The 21,575-nt window shown below is 41.3% G+C and overlaps 1 protein-coding gene and 1 long non-coding RNA gene across 5 annotated transcripts in view; one reads left to right on the forward strand and one right to left on the reverse strand.

Moving 5' to 3' along the window:
• Positions 1–21,575, reverse strand: part of reln (reelin) — a 146,943-nt gene that overhangs the window by 6,009 nt on the left and 119,359 nt on the right. The window contains exons 45-64 of one of the 2 annotated variants that reach the window (XM_047392115.1): positions 21,297–21,546; positions 20,946–21,114; positions 19,107–19,247; positions 18,810–18,987; positions 17,412–17,605; positions 17,061–17,311; positions 16,820–16,974; positions 16,505–16,719; positions 16,219–16,396; positions 14,937–15,112; positions 14,741–14,847; positions 14,419–14,661; positions 14,163–14,338; positions 14,019–14,092; positions 11,112–11,273; positions 10,862–11,019; positions 10,532–10,751; positions 10,187–10,384; positions 9,343–9,441; positions 4,167–4,172 (exon numbers count right to left, since the gene is read on the reverse strand). In XM_047392115.1, the coding sequence (XP_047248071.1) occupies positions 4,167–4,172; positions 9,343–9,441; positions 10,187–10,384; positions 10,532–10,751; positions 10,862–11,019; positions 11,112–11,273; positions 14,019–14,092; positions 14,163–14,338; positions 14,419–14,661; positions 14,741–14,847; positions 14,937–15,112; positions 16,219–16,396; positions 16,505–16,719; positions 16,820–16,974; positions 17,061–17,311; positions 17,412–17,605; positions 18,810–18,987; positions 19,107–19,247; positions 20,946–21,114; positions 21,297–21,546 (3,350 nt within the window). Of the gene's footprint in view, positions 1–4,166; positions 4,294–9,342; positions 9,442–10,186; positions 10,385–10,525; positions 10,752–10,861; positions 11,020–11,111; positions 11,274–14,018; positions 14,093–14,162; positions 14,339–14,418; positions 14,662–14,740; positions 14,848–14,936; positions 15,113–16,218; positions 16,397–16,504; positions 16,720–16,819; positions 16,975–17,060; positions 17,312–17,411; positions 17,606–18,809; positions 18,988–19,106; positions 19,248–20,945; positions 21,115–21,296; positions 21,547–21,575 lie in introns of those variants that run through there. The other variant, XM_047392107.1, reaches the window with a different exon arrangement.
• On the forward strand, positions 547–21,431 carry LOC124884289. 3 transcript variants are annotated; one of them, XR_007042412.1, is made up of 3 exons: positions 547–2,100; positions 20,317–20,605; positions 21,299–21,431. It is a non-coding gene; the product is annotated as an uncharacterized LOC124884289 (long non-coding RNA). The 3 variants fall into 3 exon arrangements; XR_007042414.1 differs by lacking the exon at positions 21,299–21,431 and adding an exon at positions 20,701–20,765; XR_007042413.1 differs by lacking the exons at positions 20,317–20,605; positions 21,299–21,431 and adding an exon at positions 13,431–13,682.

A 21,575-nucleotide genomic window follows, 5' to 3' on the forward strand; every position in this document is an offset into this window, starting at 1 on the left:
AAGTTTAGAGGGACGGCCGGGTCTTGGTAGATTTGCAGTGGTCTGATACTCCTTCCATTTCAATATGATTGCTTGCACAGTGCTCCTTGGGATGTTTAAAGCTTGGGAAATCTTTTTGTATCCAAATCCGTCTTTAAACTTCTCCACAACTGTATCTCGGACCTGCCTGGTGTGTTCCTTGGTCTTCATGATGCTCTCTACGCTTTGAACAGAACCCTGAGACTATCACAGAGCAGGTGCATTTATACGGAGACTTGATTACACACAGGTGGAGTCTATTTATCATCATCAGTCATTTGGCACAACATTGGATCATTCAGAGATCCTCACTGAACTTCTGGAGTGAGTTTGCTGCACTGAAAGTAAAGGGGCCGAATAATATTGTACGCCCCACTTTTCAGTTTTTTATTTGTTAAAAAAGTTTGACACATCCAATAAATTTCATTCCACTTCACAATTGTGTCCCACTTGTTGTTGATTCTTCACAAAATTTTGACTTTTATATCTTTATGTTTGAAGCCTGAAATGTGGCAAGAGGTTGACCAGTTCAAGGGGGCTGAATACTTTCGCAAGGCACTGTATTTCTAATAGGCCTAAGGAAATGAAATTCACCACAGAATAATCCACATGTACACAAGGAAATCCATTCAAATCAGTCTGTCAAATAAGTTATATGAAATATAGTGGAAAAGCAAAGGGAAAAAAGATTAATCAACTTACTAAATGTATTTGATACTTTTATTGTCATATCCTACCTGTGCTTGAGCTTTGAGATAGTGTTTTTGTTTACTTTTCTCAGCAAGGTGTTTTCTGTTCATTTAGGTTTAGTGGATCTCTTGTTTAGTTTGTGTTACTTTCTGATTCTGGTGTTTCATGTGTTTATGTTTCTTTTACCTTTAGATTTGTTTTCACTTGGTTTTGTATTCTAGTCTAGTTTCTGTGTTTACCTTCTGTTCAGTTCCTCATTTCCTGGTTAATTCCCGTTGCTATCATACTAATCAGTCAACCCCTCTGTCTTCCTGCAGCTCTAGTCCACACCAGTGCCATATTCACTTCTGATTACCTTGTCTCCCAGCTCAGTGGCTTACACTTCACTCCCCTCAGTACTTAAGCTCTCTGGTTTTATTGTTCTCTACTGGTTCCACTGGCTGGAGGTCAGCTGGACACTTCAGCACCTGCTCACTCTCCTGACTCTGTTCCGGAGCGGTTCGAGGATGAACCGCCTCCACTTCCTGTTCCTGTCCTGGATGGGTTTGAGAACAAACTGCCTTCACTTCCTGTTCTCGTTCTGGAGGGGTTGGAGGACTAACCACCTCCACTTCCTGTTCCGGAGGAGTTCGAGGATGAACAGCCCACACTTCTGGTTCCTGTTCCGGGGGGGTTCAAGGACGAACTGCCTCCATCTTTAGAACCTCAAGGGCCCCGCCACAGATCTTCAGGGCTCCAGCAGTTCCTGCACCGCTCTCTAGAACCCCATCATGGGTGCAACTGACTTCCACGCCGTTCTCCAGAGCTCCTCCGAGGGTCCTCTACACTGCTCAGTCGGGCTCCAGACCACCTGCTCCTTCGTCGCAGGCCTCCTAGACTCCTTCTTAGTCTTTGACGGCCACTGTGGTTTCAACCTCCCGGCCGTCCACCTGAACTCTATTTTGTTTTGTTTTCTGGTTCTTGCCCTCCTTCCGAGGCCCCCGCCGCCCGCCATGTTCGGGTTGTGGTTTTGTCTCTGGTTCTTAGTTTATTTTTCCTCGTAGATCTTGTTTCCCCCATGTTAATGTCCTTTAGTTCAGTAGACATGTCCCTGTTTTTTCCTGCATCCTCTCTATGTTCATGTGAATTAGTCACTCTCCCTCTGTATTGTTTAAGTTCCCCGGTCTCCAGCTGTTTCACATTCTCCTGATTAGCTCCTCTCCCAGTTCATTGGTTCACACTCCACTTCCCTCAGTATTTAAACTGTGTTTCATTGTTTGCTACTTGTTCCTCCTGATCCCTATCTGTTCTGTCTGTCACCTTGTCGTCGCCTCGTCGGCTACCTGGATTGTCACCTGAAGTCATGCCTCTGTTGGTTGTTCTCCTGCCTCAACTCCTGTACCTGGTCAACCTGTAAGTTGCTCTTGATTAAATCCTTTTCATCAAATCCACTACACTCTTCATTTGGGTCCTACCTTAACACGCACCATGATATTTATTGCTGAGATGTAATCTTTTATCTAGATTTTCACTTAAACTACACTAATTGCCAAACGCATTGCGCCATGCCACCTAGTCAGTGAATTCTGGTGTTCCAATCACATCCATGGCTGCAGATGTGGAGAAACATGACTGGCCTTCACAGAATCCTGACCTCAACCTTCTTCAACACCTTTTGGATGAATTAAAGTTGAAGCTGCAATTCTGGTTTTCTCATCTAACTATAAACACACTCCTAAACCTTGTGGAAGATGTTTACAGTTACAGTTGCTATTGTTGGCAATGGGGGCTCCATCAGCAAATTGGACCTCAAAGATTAGGAATAGGATGTCATCAAAGTTCATGTACGTGTAAAAGTAGACAGGCAAATACTTTTGGCAATATAGTGTATCTTCCTATCTTTAAGGTTCTGGGGGCCTCATCCATGCACTCTTATTGTCAATTGGATTGAATTCAGGTGATTGTCCTTCCTAGAAGATATCTTTTTGTTTTCTGAAACCAACTGAGGGTTTTCATGGGTGTGTGTTTAGGATCATTGTCTTGTTAAAAAACAGGCCATCGTTTTACACTCAGTTCTATATTTAAAAAAGTCCTAGTACATTTCTCCATTCATCCTCAGTTATATGAAGTCTGCCAGTACCATATGCTGAAAAATGCCAGCTGATTGGAGACCATGATGTTCTCCCATACAGTATTCACTGTTGACATGTGCTGTGCCTTTGCTCCTCCAAACATGGTGTGTGCATTTTCATCAAAAAGTTACATTTTAGTCTCATCTGATCAGACTATATTCTCCAGTATTTCATTGGCTTGTCTTAATGTTCTGCTGTAAACGTTGAACAGCCCCAACATGCATTTTCTTTAGCAGTGGGCACAATGAGTGCCCATAAAGACTATTGTGGTTGAGTGCATTACTTATCATTTTCATAGAGAAACTGTTTATGCTAATACCAAGTCTTTCTAAAGCTCTCATGAGTGCACATTGGCTCTTAGAAAACCCTTCAGATTTTTCTTTTGACTCCTGTGTCAGACATCCTGTGAGGAACCTTAAAGTTGTGCTCACCGGAACGTTCATGAGCTCAAAAAAACACCATGAGTGTGTTTTTGCAACAATACTGTTGCAATAGCCTTGACAAATGTCTTTGGTTTTCACATCATGCTTCTTGTGTGATGCCATGGGAATGAAAAATCTTTTTATAGATTATTAATAAGGACTGAATCACTTGATATTCATTTGCACTGATGGGAGGTAGGATTGTTTATTATTCTTGACAGATTACACAGATTTACCATTCCGTTTTTTCACACACATCTTAATTTATGGACTAATTTCAATGGATTTCTTTATTTGTATGGGTTACTTGGGTTGTTACAGACATCTGTTGTGGATTTCAACACAAAAGGCGTATTTTATATTTACTGAAAAAAAGATTGCTTTAGATACAGACTTCACATTGACGAGAAATATTGAGGTGTCTTTATATCCTAAGATCGAACTCCTAAAAAGCACACAGCTCCACTAAAATTTCTGTATGCGTTACACAAATTTATCACATTACAAAATATACCATTAGAAAAGTCTGGATGATCTTTCTGTCTGTCTGATCAAGTAAAAACCAAATAACCAGGATATTAACTTTGTGAACAATGTTCTGTTCATGAATCTGTAATAATTTATCCTTTTTTCCACTGTGCTGTGATGAATGTTTTTTCCCTTTCTGTGCTGAAAATCTATAGCTGCGTGCTGAGCCTTCACCTGAACATTGTGAACAGCTGGTCTGGCCTTTGACCTGTCTGGTGAGGTAATTTACGTGGGAGCATGAAGATGAAGTTGGTAGTGATTAGAAGAGCTGCTTAAAGTTATGGAAGGGTGTTTGCAGTATAAAAGGGACAAAAAAGGAGTGGGAGGAGGGTCTGTGTGTGGTGGTAGTTGAGGTGAGGAGGAGGGGGATGCATTCAAGAAGAGGCGGATAACTTACCTGACACTACAGCCATGCCAGAGGGAGCAGAATACAGAAGAGAGCAGAGGTTAGAGCGCGAGAGGGGATGGGCAGGAGGTGGGGACTGCTGTCTTGTAGAAAGGTCTGGGGGGGTAGAAGCCCCAGCCTGGGGAGGCAGAGGCCCAAAGTGGGGGAGAGAGGAAGGCAGAGAGATAGTCAGAAGAGCGAAAAGGGAGGAGAGTGAGAATATGGAAGATAATATGAGGCAAGAGAGAGCAGAGACATGTGTAATGAAAATTCAGGAAAATAAGGAGCGAGAAAGATTTACAGAAGAAATCCATTCATTGTATGCTAGAATGGTAAGATACAGAGGAAGATTGAAGAAAAGAGAGTGCAACAAGGAGTTGGAGGAGGAGGTGCAGGATAAAAGGCGGTAAGGAAAGGTTTGGCACAAGTGGAGGAGAAAGCACAAATGTGTGATCAGCGGTGATGTTAGGCAACAGGAGGCAAAGGCAGGTTGGGTGAAAAGAAAAGATTGTGCAGAAGGAGTTAGAGGAATAAAATGTGTGAAGGAGTGGTGGGTGGAGTGAAACAAACAACATAGCAAAGTGTGAGGGTCACGGTAACTCTTTTCAGCAGACACACAGCAAATGTGGGGGGAAGGAGTGGGACAGGTCACGGCCATGTCGGCCAGGGACAGCTCAGGTTAGGCAAAGTCAGCATTTTAGTGTGTTTGTTAGCAACTCTGCATAATTTGAACTGAGATGAATGTTATGCAGAATGTGAAATACACATCTGTATGATGAAATGTTGCTCTAAATCCACTACCAACATGAGGCATTTAAAATGCTTCATGTTTGTGCTAAGTTAGAAATGAACCAGCATAAGATGATCATGATATCTTCAGTTTTATGCAGAATCTTTATTTCCTTTATTTTAGGCTGTTTGAAAGTTGGCCTGCTGAAAATGCTAACAAAGCATAGTAGATAACCTTAAAATCCAAGAAACCTTTGGACATTATTACAGAAAAGTAATTTTCTAAGAACCAATTTTGGCAAATGAGGTTCATTCCTCTGAAATCAGCTACCCAGTCTTATAATTAGAGATGCACTGAGAAATTGGCTGGTGACCGGAGTTGGATGACTTTTTACTTGTTTTACCCTGATTGCTGATCTTTTTAGAATAAGTGAACACTATATATTTAAGCACTAAGAAGTTGGGCTAAAAACAACACTCTTTGATGTGGAAGTTGTTACCAAGGGAAGAAGACTGAAAGTTATTTAATTTCAGAAGAGCAAGTGGTGTAAGAAACTATTTAAAAAGGAAACCATTTTCTAGATAGGCTCGTCGGCTGTTCATTTAGGCTCTTACAGCATGGAGTCAGACTTTCAGCACATGACACAGGGACTCAACTGTAGTTGACAAATCCATTAATATTCTCCCAATTTAGTACAAAGGAAGATGTAACCTAAGTAAAGCAAAACACGTGATTGGATGAGCATGTCACCATGGAAGTAATTTTTTTAAACACTCCAATTCAAAAAAGGAAACACTTGAATCCAGCCTGAACTGGATTATTTTTCACAGATTACAGAGATTTTAAAACACAGTTTGTGATTTGTTAAGCATTTATACTAGTTGTTAAAATGAGGTTTCAGTGCTATATTTAGCATGTAAATCACCTTAGATCGAGTCAAGCATGGAAGGTGCAGAAACACTGAGGCTAAAACCAAACATAAGGTTTCAGAAATTACAAACTGCTTTAAATAATGTAAGTATATTGTAGAACAATTCAATCCAGGTTTCACCAGTTTAAGTGTTTCAGATTATGGAGAAGAGTTAACCAAACATTGTTTATAGTTGTTAAAAGCAGCGAAAGACCCCTTTACTCAAGTAGTGAATCAGATGGCAAGCTTGCCAATTCAGAAAATAAAACTAGCCTAACCAAAGTTCAAGTTAATTTATCTCCTGTGTCTTATTGCACTTCAGCACGGCATGTGCGATACGTGTCCATGCCAAGTATTGACTCGTGTAAAATTATGCACCACGCGGTGATCCCAGTGAATTTTAACCCAATGGAACTCACTTGAGTTTGCACACAGCCTCCTGTTGCTTGTGTAAATGTTAATGGACAGCTCTGCTTTTACCAATTTGCATTCAACTTGCTAGCAGACAACAGTCCAGGCGGACAATGAAGACGAAACAGTCCCCCACAGCTTTGCATTGCAATTATAAAAACAACACTGATGTACTGTAGTTCTGTCCAATGAATGAACAATTTTATTTCAATTATTTGTTGTCAACATTGTCGATTACGTCGACTAATCGTTCCAGCATAGACTCAACAAATGAACAACACAGGAATTGTTTAGAAACTTCCTAGTTAAAGTGAGAATCTGCTTACTCTGCAAAGAGACTGTTCTAGTGACGCTACTCATGAATATAAAATGATGAAGGTTTGAATTGTCACCTCCGTTATAATTTTGTCTGTTTTTCCAACAATAGTGAAAGCCTAACAGCAGAGCTGTGCAACTCCAGTACACTCATGGTATGAAAACACCTCTGCTTCTACTATAAGAAAATATGTTGATCACAGAAAAGGCCACTGTAGTGTTACATCAAACTAATACTTTAACAATTCATCACATCTGATGGTAAATCAGAGCTTTTTTACCTTACAAATGTTAAATTTGTTATTGTGAATGAATTTGACAGAAAAGCATTAGAATTTCTTGTAATGTAGCGCAAATCTACGTCATTAGATTTCCAGTAATGCAGAGCGAAACAGCTCTATAACATTAACCTTTTTTTTTAACAAATTCTTTGTTTTATTTTACAACAATTTTTTTTTTATTTTGAAGCCATTTAAGTCTTCTACTTTGCCCTGAGCTTTAAACATTTTTTGATGTTATACAGGTCCTTCTCAAAATATTAGCATATTGTGATAAAGTTCATTATTTTCCATAATGTCATGATGAAAATTTAACATTCATATATTTTAGATTCATTGCACACTAACTGAAATATTTCAGGTCTTTTATTGTCTTAATACGGATGATTTTGGCATACAGCTCATGAAAACCCAAAATTCCTATCTCACAAAATTAGCATATTTCATCCGACCAATAAAAGAAAAGTGTTTTTAATACAAAAAACGTCAACTTTCAAATAATCATGTACAGTTATGCACTCAATACTTGGTCGGGAATCCTTTTGCAGAAATGACTGCTTCAATGCGGCGTGGCATGGAGGCAATCAGCCTGTGGCACTGCTGAGGTCTTATGGAGGCCCAGGATGCTTCGATAGCGGCCTTTAGCTCATCCAGAGTGTTGGGTCTTGAGTCTCTCAACGTTCTCTTCACAATATCCCACAGATTCTCTATGGGGTTCAGGTCAGGAGAGTTGGCAGGCCAATTGAGCACAGTGATACCATGGTCAGTAAACCATTTACCAGTGGTTTTGGCACTGTGAGCAGGTGCCAGGTCGTGCTGAAAAATGAAATCTTCATCTCCATAAAGCTTTTCAGCAGATGGAAGCATGAAGTGCTCCAAAATCTCCTGATAGCTAGCTACATTGACCCTGCCCTTGATAAAACACAGTGGACCAACACCAGCAGCTGACACGGCACCCCAGACCATCACTGACTGTGGGTACTTGACACTGGACTTCTGGCATTTTGGCATTTCCTTCTCCCCAGTCTTCCTCCAGACTCTGGCACCTTGATTTCCAAATGACATGCAGAATTTGCTTTCATCCGAAAAAAGTACTTTGGACCACTGAGCAACAGTCCAGTGCTGCTTCTCTGTAGCCCAGGTCAGGCGCTTCTGCCGCTGTTTCTGGTTCAAAAGTGGCTTGACCTGGGGAATGCGGCACCTGTAGCCCATTTCCTGCACACGCCTGTGCACGATGGCTCTGGATGTTTCAACTCCAGACTCAGTCCACTGCTTCCGCAGGTCCCCCAAGGTCTGGAATCGGCCCTTCTCCACAATCTTCCTCAGGGTCCGGTCACCTCTTCTCGTTGTGCAGCGTTTTCTGCCACACTCTTTCCTTCCCACAGACTTCCCACTGAGGTGCCTTGATACAGCACTCTGGGAACAGCCTATTCGTTCAGAAATTTCTTTCTGTGTCTTACCCTCTTGCTTGAGGGTGTCAATAGTGGCCTTCTGGACAGCAGTTAGGTCGGCAGTCTTACCCATGATTGGGGTTTTGAGTGATGAACCAGGCTGGAAGTTTTAAAGGCCTCAGGAATCTTTTGCAGGTGTTTAGAGTTAACTCGTTGATTCAGATGATTAGGTTCATAGCTCGTTTAGAGACCCTTTTAATGATATGCTAATTTTGTGAGATAGGAATTTTGGGTTTTCATGAGCTGTATGCCAAAATCATCTGTATTAAGACAATAAAAGATCTGAAATATTTCAGTTAGTGTGCAATGAATCTAAAATATATGAATGTTAAATTTTCATCATGACATTATGAAAAATAATGAACTTTATCACAATATGCTAATATTTTGAGAAGGACCTGTAGTCCTTGAAAGGGAAACAGGGATTGGCAGGTTGGAGCTTTACATGGGTCACAAAATCTCTGATCAGTGCATCTCTACTTAAACTGACCATGAAAATCAGGTAAGTTAACAAACATACTGACTACTGTTAACTCTGACTGGTTTGTTTACATCAAATAGACATTTAATTGCTAAAAATAAATTTGAGGACTGTAAACATGAAAACAATGTGTTCATTCCGTTATGACCTAACGCATCTGAAGCTACAGGATAAATAAGATTGTTTTTAGACAATTCAATTGAAGTATTACATCCCTTTAATCAATCGGCTTGTGTAAAAAATGCATAGATAAATGCATAGCTGAAAATATCATGATCCAACAGCAAGAGTTGGTCTGCTATACCAAACAGCAATCAACTAACAACACCCTTTCCAGTAAAACACCCTGGAGTGAATATTCTGCTCTGCTGTGCTGTGCTGACACCAGAAGTCATGAGAAATATTTGACAGCTCAGAGGTTTGTCGTTAGTGTTGATCAGCACACGTGTGGATGTGCAACTATCTGTATCCCTGAGGCTGTGTGGAGTGGAAGGAAATATTTGTACTGAGGTCAGGCAGAGGTTGAGACAGGGGTGGCTCAGGGCTCTGTCAGGGCCAGTTTTTGGGTGGGTAGGAGGTTACCATCAGCTGGACTGGGAATTGGGTACTCACAGAACTACTTCCACATGATCCAGTGCCCACTGGTCATGTCCTGCACCATCGTGTCTTGGCTGCCACCATCGCAGCATTACCCCTTTAACCCTCGCTTCACTGGGGAGATTATAGAAACATTGAGTGAGTCACTGAATCAGAATAAACCACTAGTTTACCTGTGTAACATTGTACAACCTTTAAATGATACAATAAAAAAAAATTTGTTTTAAGTCAGAAGTAGATTATTTAAATTAATTACATTCCATTAAAAATGTGCAAGTTAATTGTAAAAAAAAAACAAAAAAAAACTCTACAGTACATTACATTTGAAAAATTATTTCAAACATACCATATAAGAACCATAATGTATCATATACAAAGCCTTGCAATAGCATTTTGTCACATAACAACCACAAAAGGGCTTTTATTTGATAGAGCAAAACAAAGTAATACATAATCTGGAAGTGGAATGAAATGCCTGGGAGATTGCTTTATAATTTAACCCTGCTTTCAATTTGTCCACAACAACCTCTGACCTGTCTGCCGAGTTCCTTGGTCTTCATGGTGCTGTTTGTTTGTTTGTTATATGTAAAAAAAAAAAAGCATTTTAAAATCATAGCTACTTTTCCTTCCACTAAACAAATATGCACTACTTGCAGACATTGAAGTTTGTGGTTGTAATGTGAAATGTTCAAGAGGTATGAATAATTTGTAAGGCATTGTATACAGATGAGTAAAATTAATAACAAAGATTTTGATAAATAAAGATGATGATATTAATTGGTAAAAGCTGTTCAAAGAACATAACCCATCATCTTTTATTGCAGATTTACATTTATAGTGTTCTTAGTAAATTACTCACAGTGGAATGTTGTAGGAAACTCTCTGGGCCTTTATGAAGTCTTTGGGCTGATGCTGGGCAATAACGTGCCAGCTGACTCCATTATTGACGCTGTACTGTAGCAGCACAGCCCGGTCCACTGTGTCAGCCTGATCCAGAGCTATGTTACAGCTGTCTGTCTGTGCCACGCTGCCGATCTGGAGCACAAACATGATCTTACTGGAAGGAGACAAAAAGACAGTGGATTAGAGAAAGGAAATGTTGGCGTGAAGATACCTGGTCTGTTTTAGGGATGACATAGGGAGACATATCCAATACCTATATCTTTTTGATGAATGCTTATGAATGTTTTGGTAGTACCTGTACCTGGCTCTAGTGAGGTCCAGCGGTTTGGTAACTGCCTGCCTCAGCTTACAGCCACTGAAGTAGAGCGAGTCTCCGTGAGCATGTGGAGATAGCTGGCCACAGCCGCTGCCAACTCCACCACCGTGGATCAGCTGCCAGCTCTCTGGAGACACTGCCCCGGACTCAAAATTGTCCTTGATGGAGCTAGGCAAGTCTTTGCTTGAGAGGGAGCAGTCATCGCCTGTTGATGGAACAGAAGGAGAGGGAAAACAAGAATTCATCATACCAAACTTGAAGCTCCCCTTTTGTTGAACAATGTGTGGTGCTTCCAATAAACAGTTTTTGACTCACCGTGGTATCCTTCATTACAGATGCAGACAACTCCACTTGTACAGTACCCATGGCCACTGCAGAGCCCTGGGCAAGCCTCGCCAATGTAAACATTATCCACTCCCCAGCTAAGCCTCTCTCCTGTTCCCTCCTTTTGAATCCAGCGGAACTGGGTAGCTCTGCAACATGAAACAATTTACAAAGACCCTTTACACTGATGCAATGTAAATTCAACAGTGAACTCGTGAAATACACCGTCCCATTTCCTTACCCTGAGGAGACGTGGTCTGGCAGCTGAACAGTAACCCTTGTCCATGTAGAGCTGTTAACTGGACTGTAGATGGTGGATTCATGAAACTGGAAGGGGGAGCAGCCCACATTGTTTACAGAAGAAGGAAGACACTCTGATTGGACCAGCTGCCATGAGTCAGACCTGGAGGGAAGAAATGATGAGCTTAAAGGGAACCATATATATATATATATATATATATATATATATATATATATATACTTTTGCAATATATTATATATATATATATATATACTGCTCAAAAAAATAAAGGGAACACTCAAATAACACATCCTAAATCTGAATGAATGAAATATTCTCATTGAATACTTTGTTCTGTACAAGGTTGAATGTGCTGACAACAAAATCACACAAAAATCATCGATGGGAATCAAATTTATTAACCAATGGAGGCCTGGATTTGGAGTCATACACAAAGTTAAAGTGGAAAAACACACTACAGGCTGATCCAACATTGATGTAATGTCCTTAAAACAAGTCAAAATGAGGCTCAGTATTGTGTGTGGCCTCCATGTGTCTGTATGACCTCCCTACAACGCCTGGGCATGCTCCTGATGAGACGGCGGATGGTCTCCTGAGGGATCTCCTCCCAGACCTGGACTAAAGTATCCGCCAACTCCTGGACAGTCTGTGGTGCAACGTGATGTTGGTGGATGGAGCGAGACATGATGTCCCAGATGTGATCAATCGGATTCAGGTCTGGGGAACGGGCGGGTCAGTCCATAGTTTCAATGTCTTCATCTTGCAGGAACTGCTGACACACTCCAGCCACATGAGGTCTAGCATTGTCCTGCATTAGGAGAAACCCAGGGCCAACCGCACCAGAATATGGTCTCACAAGGGGTCTGAGGATCTCATCTCGGTACCTAATGGCAGTCAGGCTACCTCTGGCGAGCACATGGAGGGCCGTGCGGCCCTCCAAAGAAATGACACCCCACACCATTACTGACCCACTGCCAAACCGGTCATGCTGAAGGATGTTGCAGGCAGCAGATTGCTCTCCACGGTGTCTCCAGACTCTGTCACGTCTGTCACGTGCTCAGTGTGAACCTGCTTTCATCTGTGAAGAGCACAGGGCGCCAGTCGCGAATTTTCCAATCCTGGTGTTCTCTGGCAAATGCCAAGCGTCCTGCACAGTGTTGGGCTGTGAGTACAACCCCCATTTGTGGACGTGGGGCCCTCATACCAGCCTCATGGAGTCGGTTTCTAACCGTTTGTGCAGACACATGCACATTTGTGGCCTGTTGGAGGTCATTTTGCAGGGCTCTTGCAGTGCTCCTCCTGTTCCTCCTTCCACAAAGGTGGAGGTAGCGGTCCTGCTGCTGGGTTGTTGCCCTCCTACGGCCTCCTCCACGTCTCCTGGTGTACTGGCCTGTCTCCTGGTAGCGCCTTCCAGGCTCTGGACACTACGCTGACACACACAGCAAACCTTCTTGCCACAGCTCGCATTGATCTGCCATCCTGGATGAGCTGCACTACCTGAGCCACTTGTGTGGGTTGTAGAGTCCGTCTCATGCTACCACGAGTGTGAAAGCACCACCAATATTCAAAAGTGACCAAAACATCAGCCAGAAAGCATAGGTACTGAGAAGTGGTCTGTGGTCCCCACCTGCAGAACCACTCCTTTTATTGAGTGTGTCTTGCTCAAAGATTTCCCCCTGATGTCTATTCTATTTGCACAACATGTGAAATTAATTGTCAATCAGTGTTGCTTCCTAAGTGGACAGTTTGATTTCACAGAAGTTTGATTTACTTGGAGTTATATTGTGTTGTTTAAGTGTTCCCTTTAAGCAGTGTATATCTATATCTATATCTATAGATATAGATATAGATATAGATAGTCCAGAATGCAGGTAGTCAGAGAAGGGCCAAGACCAAAGCAGACCATGCCAACCTTAAATAAATAAACTCTGGACTCATAAATAAATAAACTCTGGACTCAGAAAACATGAGTATTTTTATGAACCTTTTAGCATTTGCTACATTGAGTGGTTATTTCCACAGAATCTGATTATTATTTACACAATAAATGGAGATTTGCACCACCGATATTCCGTGTGAAACACAAACTGAGAACATGTAAAACATTTTGTGTCAGAGTAATTGTCTCATATATAGGTGATGTGCTATCTATATATATATATATATACAAGCTAACATTTTACAGAAGTTTGAACTTGATATTGGTTTTTCATGCTTTTAAAATTTTTCATATAGTACTTCCAAGTACTCTGGAAAAGAAAAGCATTTCATTTTCCTTTCTTTTCCTTTGTTTCACAGATGAGGATCAATGGTGTGACACTGCCTCCAACCTCTATTTCCTTGGTTAATAATCTTCAAACAGATTTTGGCCTTATCTGGGCCACCTATGCTACATCTGGCTCAGTTCCGGACATAGCAAGGCTCAAATGGGTCAGATGTGGCCTGCACACAACATGTTGGTTGTAGTTTAAGTTATGGCATGTTATATATATCTGACCTGTGTGTCTTTCTAAATTGCCTCCCGATGCAAACATGACGACAATTAAAAAGGTTCATTAAAGAATGTTGGCATAAACCACTATAAAGGTTTTGAGAGTTGAGTTGTTTTAAAACAATAAATTACACCTACTACACTTGACCCCACTCCAAGCAGTCTGTAGCTTTAGCTTAGCCTCTGGGACCAACTAATCTTTATTTAGACTAAGCAAGACACCAAGAGAGTTCACTGCTTTGGTAAGAGATTATCATCATTTCACTTGAACACTTGAGTTATCCCTTTAAAACATCCAATGTAAAGCAGATCCTGTCAACAAATTTAAAATTTTCGAATGCTGGGTTCATTGCAATTGGTTGTTCCATGTTGGGCTTACTCCTTGTCTATCTTACCGTGCGTCCTTTCTGTACTGTAGCAGGACAGAGTGATGGTCTCCACATGTGTCTGCCTCACAGCCAACAACAATCTGCAGAAATGAGACCCGTTAGGACCTAAACGTCATAAGACAGTCAGATTGTACTGCTTTAGCTTTCTACCTTGAACTGTAAAATATATCCGGGCTGCACTATAAGCTCTCGAGTAGCAAGAATGTTGTGTGTCCTGTCTTGGTTCTTGTTCGGCCAGTAGAGGTGAAATGAGGGATTTCCACAGAAGCCAGCAGTGCGCACAGCATTAGGATAGAAACTCCAGCTTTCTTCATGAGAAACACCCTCTAGTGAAACAAGACAAACAATTTATCAGGAATAGGAACTATCATCACTGATATGACTACATCAGCACATCCAAACTCACCATCATCAAAGGTATCTAGTAGTGTGGATGGGTTGATGTCGGATCCTCCAACCAGAATGTTGTCTATGGCCCACTGAGCTCTTTCAAGGCTCGGGGTGGCCAAGCCTGAAGAGATAGTAAAGGGCTGCCACCATCGAAGGCGTGTAGCATTAGTTAGAGCCCCCTCTGGGAGAACAATATAGTCTCTCCTCACGGACACATACTTCAGGTAGTCCATCTCATGCAGTAGCGTCCAGGACACGCCTGATTATTCAAAGAATAACATTGAAGAAAAATAAAGAGACAGACAAAAAGTTATAATCTTATGTTCATGTTAGTTCACCTCCATCAGTGGAGTAATCCAGCAGTACCCCTTCTTTACGGCAGGTGGGACGGTGGCACATGGTCATGTTGTCTTCACTTCCAATCCTGGCCCAGTACTCAACAAACCTATGGGCAGAAGCAAAAAACGTGCAATGGAGTTAAGGAGTCACACTAAATAGAAATCTCTCTGCGTGTAATGGGAATGAAGCACTAACTTGGCCCCTCGGAGGTCCAGATCAGCAGTGACGGCCTGCCTAGCATCAGCTCCTCCAAAGTACAGAGCGGTGCCCTCTACCAGCACACCACAGTCTGTGCAGGGCTTCCCGCCCTCAAGCACCTGCCACTGTGGTCCTGCCCCTCCTTCCCAATCAAAGCGCTCCTTCAAAGATGCCTACAGAAAAACAATAATTTAAAGAAAGCCAAATCATGAATAACTTTTTCTCGTTGTGTCCTGATACAACCACAAACTTCCTTGTATTGTTTTGTAATAGGCGAACAAAAAGCAAATTTACAAAGCATTTTTGTGAAGTTAAAAATGATAAATGGTTTAAAAATAAACTGAAAAATGTGTATTCAGCCATCCTGAGTCAATACTTAATAGAACCACCTGCACTGCAATTACATCTGGAGGACTGTTGAGGTGTGCCTTTACATGCTTTGCACATTTGGTAAGCCTCAATTTTCAAGTAGTGCCTTGGATTCTCATTCGAAATTTAATGGGGGCATTTGAACACATGAACACATTTTGATCAAAGCCATTTTAGTTATTAATGTGTGTTGTTAATTCTTTATCTCAGTTACAAACTATTTGCTCTCTAAAAGCTTTTATTCCCAGGTTGCCCTGTATTTAGCTCCATCCATCTTCACATTATCGGACCAGATTCCCTATCCCTGCTGAGGAAAAAGATCACCTTAGCATGATGCAGCCACTATCATGTTTCATAGTGGGTTAGTGTGTTCAAGGTGAAGTGCAATGTTAGTGTTTTGCACTGTTTATCTGCATGAGACGCACAATTTGTTACATGGCTTGTTGCTAATAATGTTTTTTTTTTTTGGCTGCTTCCCTTTCCTGGCCTGTCAGTTTTAGTTTGCAGTAGTGCCATAGTCTTTCCCTTTTTCGGATGCTGGATTGAACAGTCCTCTGTGACATGTTCAAAGCCTGGGATACTGTTATATGGCCCTTCTTGTCTCTACAACTTTATCTCTTATCAATCTGTGTTTCTCTATTATTTGGTTTGGATACTAATGTTCTCTATCAAACCTCTCCAGATGTTCAGATTTTTATATGTACACTTTTGAAGACCATGTATCATTTTCTTCCCCCTTCACAATGGTGTACAACTTTGTGTTGGTGATCTCATAAAATCTATCAAATTTAATTTAAAGTTTTTGGTTTTAAAGCTCAAGGGTATGAATACGTTTGCAAGACAATGTAAATCATCTCTTAACTTCATTCTTGAACTAAACCTAATCCATAAAAGTTACATTAAAAGCTACCTTAAGTGCAGTACTAGCATAACAATTTGGTCCGGTGAATCCTGGATCACAGATGCAGCGTTGATCCAAACAGTCTCCGTGTCCTCCACAGTGGCTGTCACAGGGCGGTCCTATATAGAGGTTCTCCACACCCCACTGAAAGTCAGAGTGCTGCTGGTAAAACCGGAATCGCACGGCACTAAGGACAAGAACAGGTTTTAGTGAATTATCATTATTTATCATTTAAAATGTCCATATGTATTGCCTCTGGCTAAAACCATGCAGAAGTAGGTGTGGCACAACTCACGTTTCAGCTACGCTGTCTGACAGTGGATAGACTGCCCTTTTCCAGCTCTCAGCAGGGAAGAAGACCGAAGGCTGGGAGACCTGACCGCTGCAGCGGGGGTCGGCGGGTAGGCACTGGGGAACCAGGTACTTCCAGGTGACGCCAAAATCCACCGAATACTGAACGTGGACTTGTCGATCTGCTGGACGGTCTGGAACACTGCAGCCCACAGCAATCTAAAAGAGACAGGCAATCACAAAGTTAATTTACACTCGTAGAGAGCTCCTTCAAATCAAGAGGAATGCAAAACAAATTACATTTAAAAAAAATAATTACCTTGAACTGCATGACCCAGCCTTTGTCTGGAACAATATCATGTGTGACAGCATATACCTCTCTCCCATCAGCATTTCCACACACCATCACACCATCAGGAGAGCTGCAGAAGCGCTGCACAGAGCAGTCCTCGGAGAAAAGCCAGTGATCACTGACTGAGAACACACACATAGCAAATATAAGAAACCCAAACAATAATATGGCTGTGTTTCACAAAGAGAGTCACTAGATTATGAAATACCTATTGGTGTTTCTTCCTGTTCATTCAGCTGACCAACCCTTCCTGAAGTTTCATCCGCAGGAGCTCTCTCATGGTTAGGCAGAGCCACCCCTCCGAATGTGTCAGAGATCTGGGCCCGTGGGTCTGAGCCTGCGATGAGGACGTTATCCAGGGCCCAGTCACTTCGGTCTGCGCCTTCATGCTGCGGCTGCCACCAGCGCACCCGCACACCTTCCTGACGTGCAGCAGGGGGCAGCAGCACATTTACAAATCTATGAAGACAAATAGACCATCAGATGTTTTGCCATACCTGCTGGATTTTGTGGGATGGAGTGGTGTCCTTGTTTGGCATAATGGAGGAATAAAACTTACCCAGGTTTGGTGTACATATCGTAGAAGATCTCTGTCAGTAAATGCCAGTTAATTCCCCCATTCAAGCTGTACTCTAGAAGGACACCCTGGTTGCGGTTGCTGGGAGGGATCATGCAGCCGTACATAAAGTAGAACTGGATGAACTCTGCATTAGTCAAGTTCAGGTCCACTGTCACCAGCTGACGGGTACAAGACTGCAAGGAAAAAATGGAGTAACGTACAGTACTTTTAGAAAATACATGTTGAAGTAAGATTCCAACGTTCTAAAGTAATTTTTAATCTCGAAAACGTAAAGTGTTTTAGGACACAATTTGAAGGATGTAAAGAAATGTGATTTATGTTTTTTGAATAAATGCAGATTATTCTTTTTCTGGCATTGCCTTGTAGTCCCTCAAACCCCTTTAACTTTTTCACATTTTGTTTAGTTACAAACTTGAATTTATTTAACTAGGATTTTATGTGTTAGATCAACACAAAGTAGCACATAATTCTGAAGTGAAAATAGCATTACAGAATCACCTTTTGAAGCAATCTTTTGGGTTGTGTCTACCAGCTTTACACAGTTAGAGACTAAGGCTTCGTCTCTGCAAATTAGTTCAAACTTAGTCAGATTGAATGAAGAGCGCCTGTAAACACCAGTTTTTAAGTCTTGCCACAGATTTACATCTGTGCTTTGGTTAGACCATTTTCATACGACTGTCCTCTGATATGAAGCAGTAATTCTTGTAGCTTATGCTGTACGTTTAGGGTTGTTTCCCTGCTGGAAGGTCATTATAGCATGATGCTGCCATCACCATGTTCATAAAAAGGGTGAAGTGTCCAGGGTGGTATGCAGTGTTAGTTTTCTGCCACACGTAATATTTTGGGTATAGGCCAAAAGGTTCACTTTTGGTCTCAGCTGTCCTGAGCGGCATCTTCGACATGTTTGCTGTGTTGCGTATTTGGCTTGGTGCAAACTTTAAACACGACTTGTTTATCTTTGCAAAATGGCTTTATTGTTCCCACTTTAAAATTATGCACAACTTAATGTTATGGGTTATGGCATAATATCCAATTAAAATACATTGAAATCAAGAAGTATAAATACGTTTGCAAAGAACTGACTTGGTAAACCATTTGACTCATGCTTTTTCTCCAGTAAAATAAATACTAGATTGGTGGCAGGTTTAAATGCAGAAATTTCCATCTTTGCAAGGAGAATTTTAATTTCTGTAAAAACCACAGCAGAAAAGTGTGACTGACAATGTGCAACAAAAGATGTATTTCACATAGTCTATTCTGTACTAAACTCTTATGATGTAAATGTGATATTATGTAAAGAAGAAAATGATAAATTAAAACAATATCAGAATCTGATTCCAATTTAATCAATGGATTCAAAGCCACTGGCAGGCCTACCCCGCTGAAGTGCAGTGCAGCTCCAGAAGCCACAGCTCCACACACAGAGCTCAGCTTCCCACCGGTGAGTATGTGCCAGTGACTCAGTGAAGGGGCTCGACTGAAGCTGTCTTTCAGCTGGGATGGCAAAGGAAGCACTGGATCATCACAGTACTCTCCTCCCCATTCAGGGTCACATCTATCAAGGATGGTGAATTTAAAAAGAGATAGATAGATTTTACTTCTATGTTGACATTTCAGATGTTTCCAACATTTTCTTTTCTAGTTATATGTATGTGTTGTAGATATGTCACTTACACACAGGAGCTCTGTTGGCAGCGTCCATGCCCAGAGCACATATCAGGACAGCCGTCTCCAATGTAGAGGTTATCCAGAGCCCATGTCTGCTGCTTATCAAATGGAGCCTGCTGGAACCAGCGGAACCTCGTGGCAGGAGATCTGAAAACAATAAAAAAAGAAAGATTTTACAAGTCAAGTAAAAATAGTATTACTATTTCTTTATACTTTCTATTACTAAGAAAGTAAAGCACATCCCCCCAGTGCTAAAGTCCTTACACTGGCTCCTTGTATCTCAGAGAATAGACCTTCAAATACTTCTGTTAGTTAATAAGTCACTGAATAGTTTAGCACCAAAATACATTAAAGATTTATTGCTGCTGTACCAACCTTCCAGACCAGTCAGGTCTTCTGGTTCAAGTCTATCTGCATCTCCAGAACCAGAACCAAACATGAAGAAGCAACATTCAGTTCTTATGCTCCACTAATCTGGAAAACACTTCCAGAAAACTGCAAAAATTATAAAACCCTGAGTTCCTTTAAATAAAAGGTTAAAAACCCATTTATTTAGAGTTCCTTTTCTATTTTGTATTTAAAGTATCATCTGAAACTTAATTAATTTTAGCCTTATTTCCAACTTTTCTTTATTTTCCTTTATTATGCAACTGCAATGCACTCTTTCCAATGATTTATTTTTGTAAGTTTTCATCGTGTAAAGCACCTTGAATTGTCTCCTTGCTAAAATTTGTCATACACATAAATTTGCCTTGCCTTACTTTAGTTCTGGGTTACCATTGTGTTATTCATAGATATTCTAAAGTTCCTGTTGCACAGTAACATAACTTTTAACAAGTAAACCTGTTAGTCAGCTTTTTTTAATTTTGTTTGCATATTTCTTAATTTTGTACATGGGGATAAATATGCCTATTGTGAGGTAAATGCCTAAACACAATTGTGTCGGGATCTGGGTTGTGTGTGTGTGTGTGTGTTTGTATTGTGCTTGCAACATTGTCTCAGATGCGACTTATTCTGCTGATTGCTTGGAGGAGTACTTTAGCAGGAGGCTGCCAGCACTTCAACGCCAGAGTGTTTTGCCTTCTGTGGTAACAAGCTCAGCCAATGCTAAGTCTATGCTTTGTCTTTCGATCTGGAATGACTTTGTTTATGTCCCTTCGCAGACTAAGAATCTGAACTTTGGATTCATATAACTGAACACTGACTTTGTGTCCAGGAGTTTTCTGGATGACCAAGATTATCTACGTTCTGAGGACTTCGTTTCCTAACTATTGTTCCCGTCTGGATTACCGACCAAGCTGGCAGTTTCCTGCTTCCTCCATCTCCAGGACCTAAGCTTAAGCGTACCCTGTCCACCCTCCAAAGCAAGTATCTGCACAAACGAACTAACTCAATCATCTCCAAGCTCACCTAAGAAGCACCTAAGAAATCAACAGAACAAACTCTGCTACGACAACCTGGATCTCAAATCCCTCTACCCCTGGCGACCTGACCGCACCTACTTAGTAAGCCGTTCACTTCTCTATTTGAAATTCTTGTCGTTTGCTCAGTTACGTTTGTTCCCCGTTTTCACCGGTTCTCTTCCCCTCTCCCCTTACAGTTGGAGTTTTGCCCATTTACATTCCTGATTATTTTGTGGCACAATGAAATATAATTTCACTCATTCTATTTTCTCCAGAGTGTTCTTCTGTATGTGGGTCAGAGCTATTACGAAAATAATGACAAATTGAAAATGAAAAGATGTAAAAATGCAGCAAGGAAATCCTGCCATATCCTTTAACAGTTTATAAGAATCAGCCTAGGCTGACAAAGCAACAAAGCTAAAAACTACAGGGCTTTGCTAACCTTGCATATGATGGGATAGACAAAGTGACACGTCCCCATTTATTGTAGGTGTCTGAAACAAGAATCCGCTGCAAAGTGTAAGAAGAGCAGTCAGGACTTGTAGGCAGACAGTCTCTGACCACAGGCTGCCAGGTCAGACCCAGATCCAATGAATATTCCAACTCCACAGCTGCAGAGAAAAGAATAGACTCTTAAACACTTCATCCACAATCGGCTTAATTGTGCTTTATAGTTTACTTATATCGTATAATTCTCAGTTATCTAACAGGTTACATTTCCATCAAAACATACACATTTTAAGTTTTTTACTAATGTGAATAACATATTTGCTAATGAGTTCCTTTTGCTTACAGTAGCAAGAATTGGTGACTGAGCAGGATGCAGAAAAGTCAAACTGGATGAATGCATCTTGGCCCAAACTAATGTCGGTAGTAACAGCATATCGGGTATTAGACTTCTCAATGAAGGCAAAAGCAGGACCGTCAGAGCCACAGACAGGCATTCGGGTTCCCCCAGGATGGAGGAGCCATGAGCGTCCGTCAATAGAGGAGAAATCATCTTCTAGTGGTCCCCAGCCACTAGCACTGCCACCCACCACCACCTAAGGTATAAAAGAAAGGTTGTTGCAGA

The sequence above is a fragment of the Girardinichthys multiradiatus genome, chromosome 2, assembly GCF_021462225.1.
Source record: "Girardinichthys multiradiatus isolate DD_20200921_A chromosome 2, DD_fGirMul_XY1, whole genome shotgun sequence".
Taxonomy (NCBI): domain Eukaryota; kingdom Metazoa; phylum Chordata; class Actinopteri; order Cyprinodontiformes; family Goodeidae; genus Girardinichthys; species Girardinichthys multiradiatus.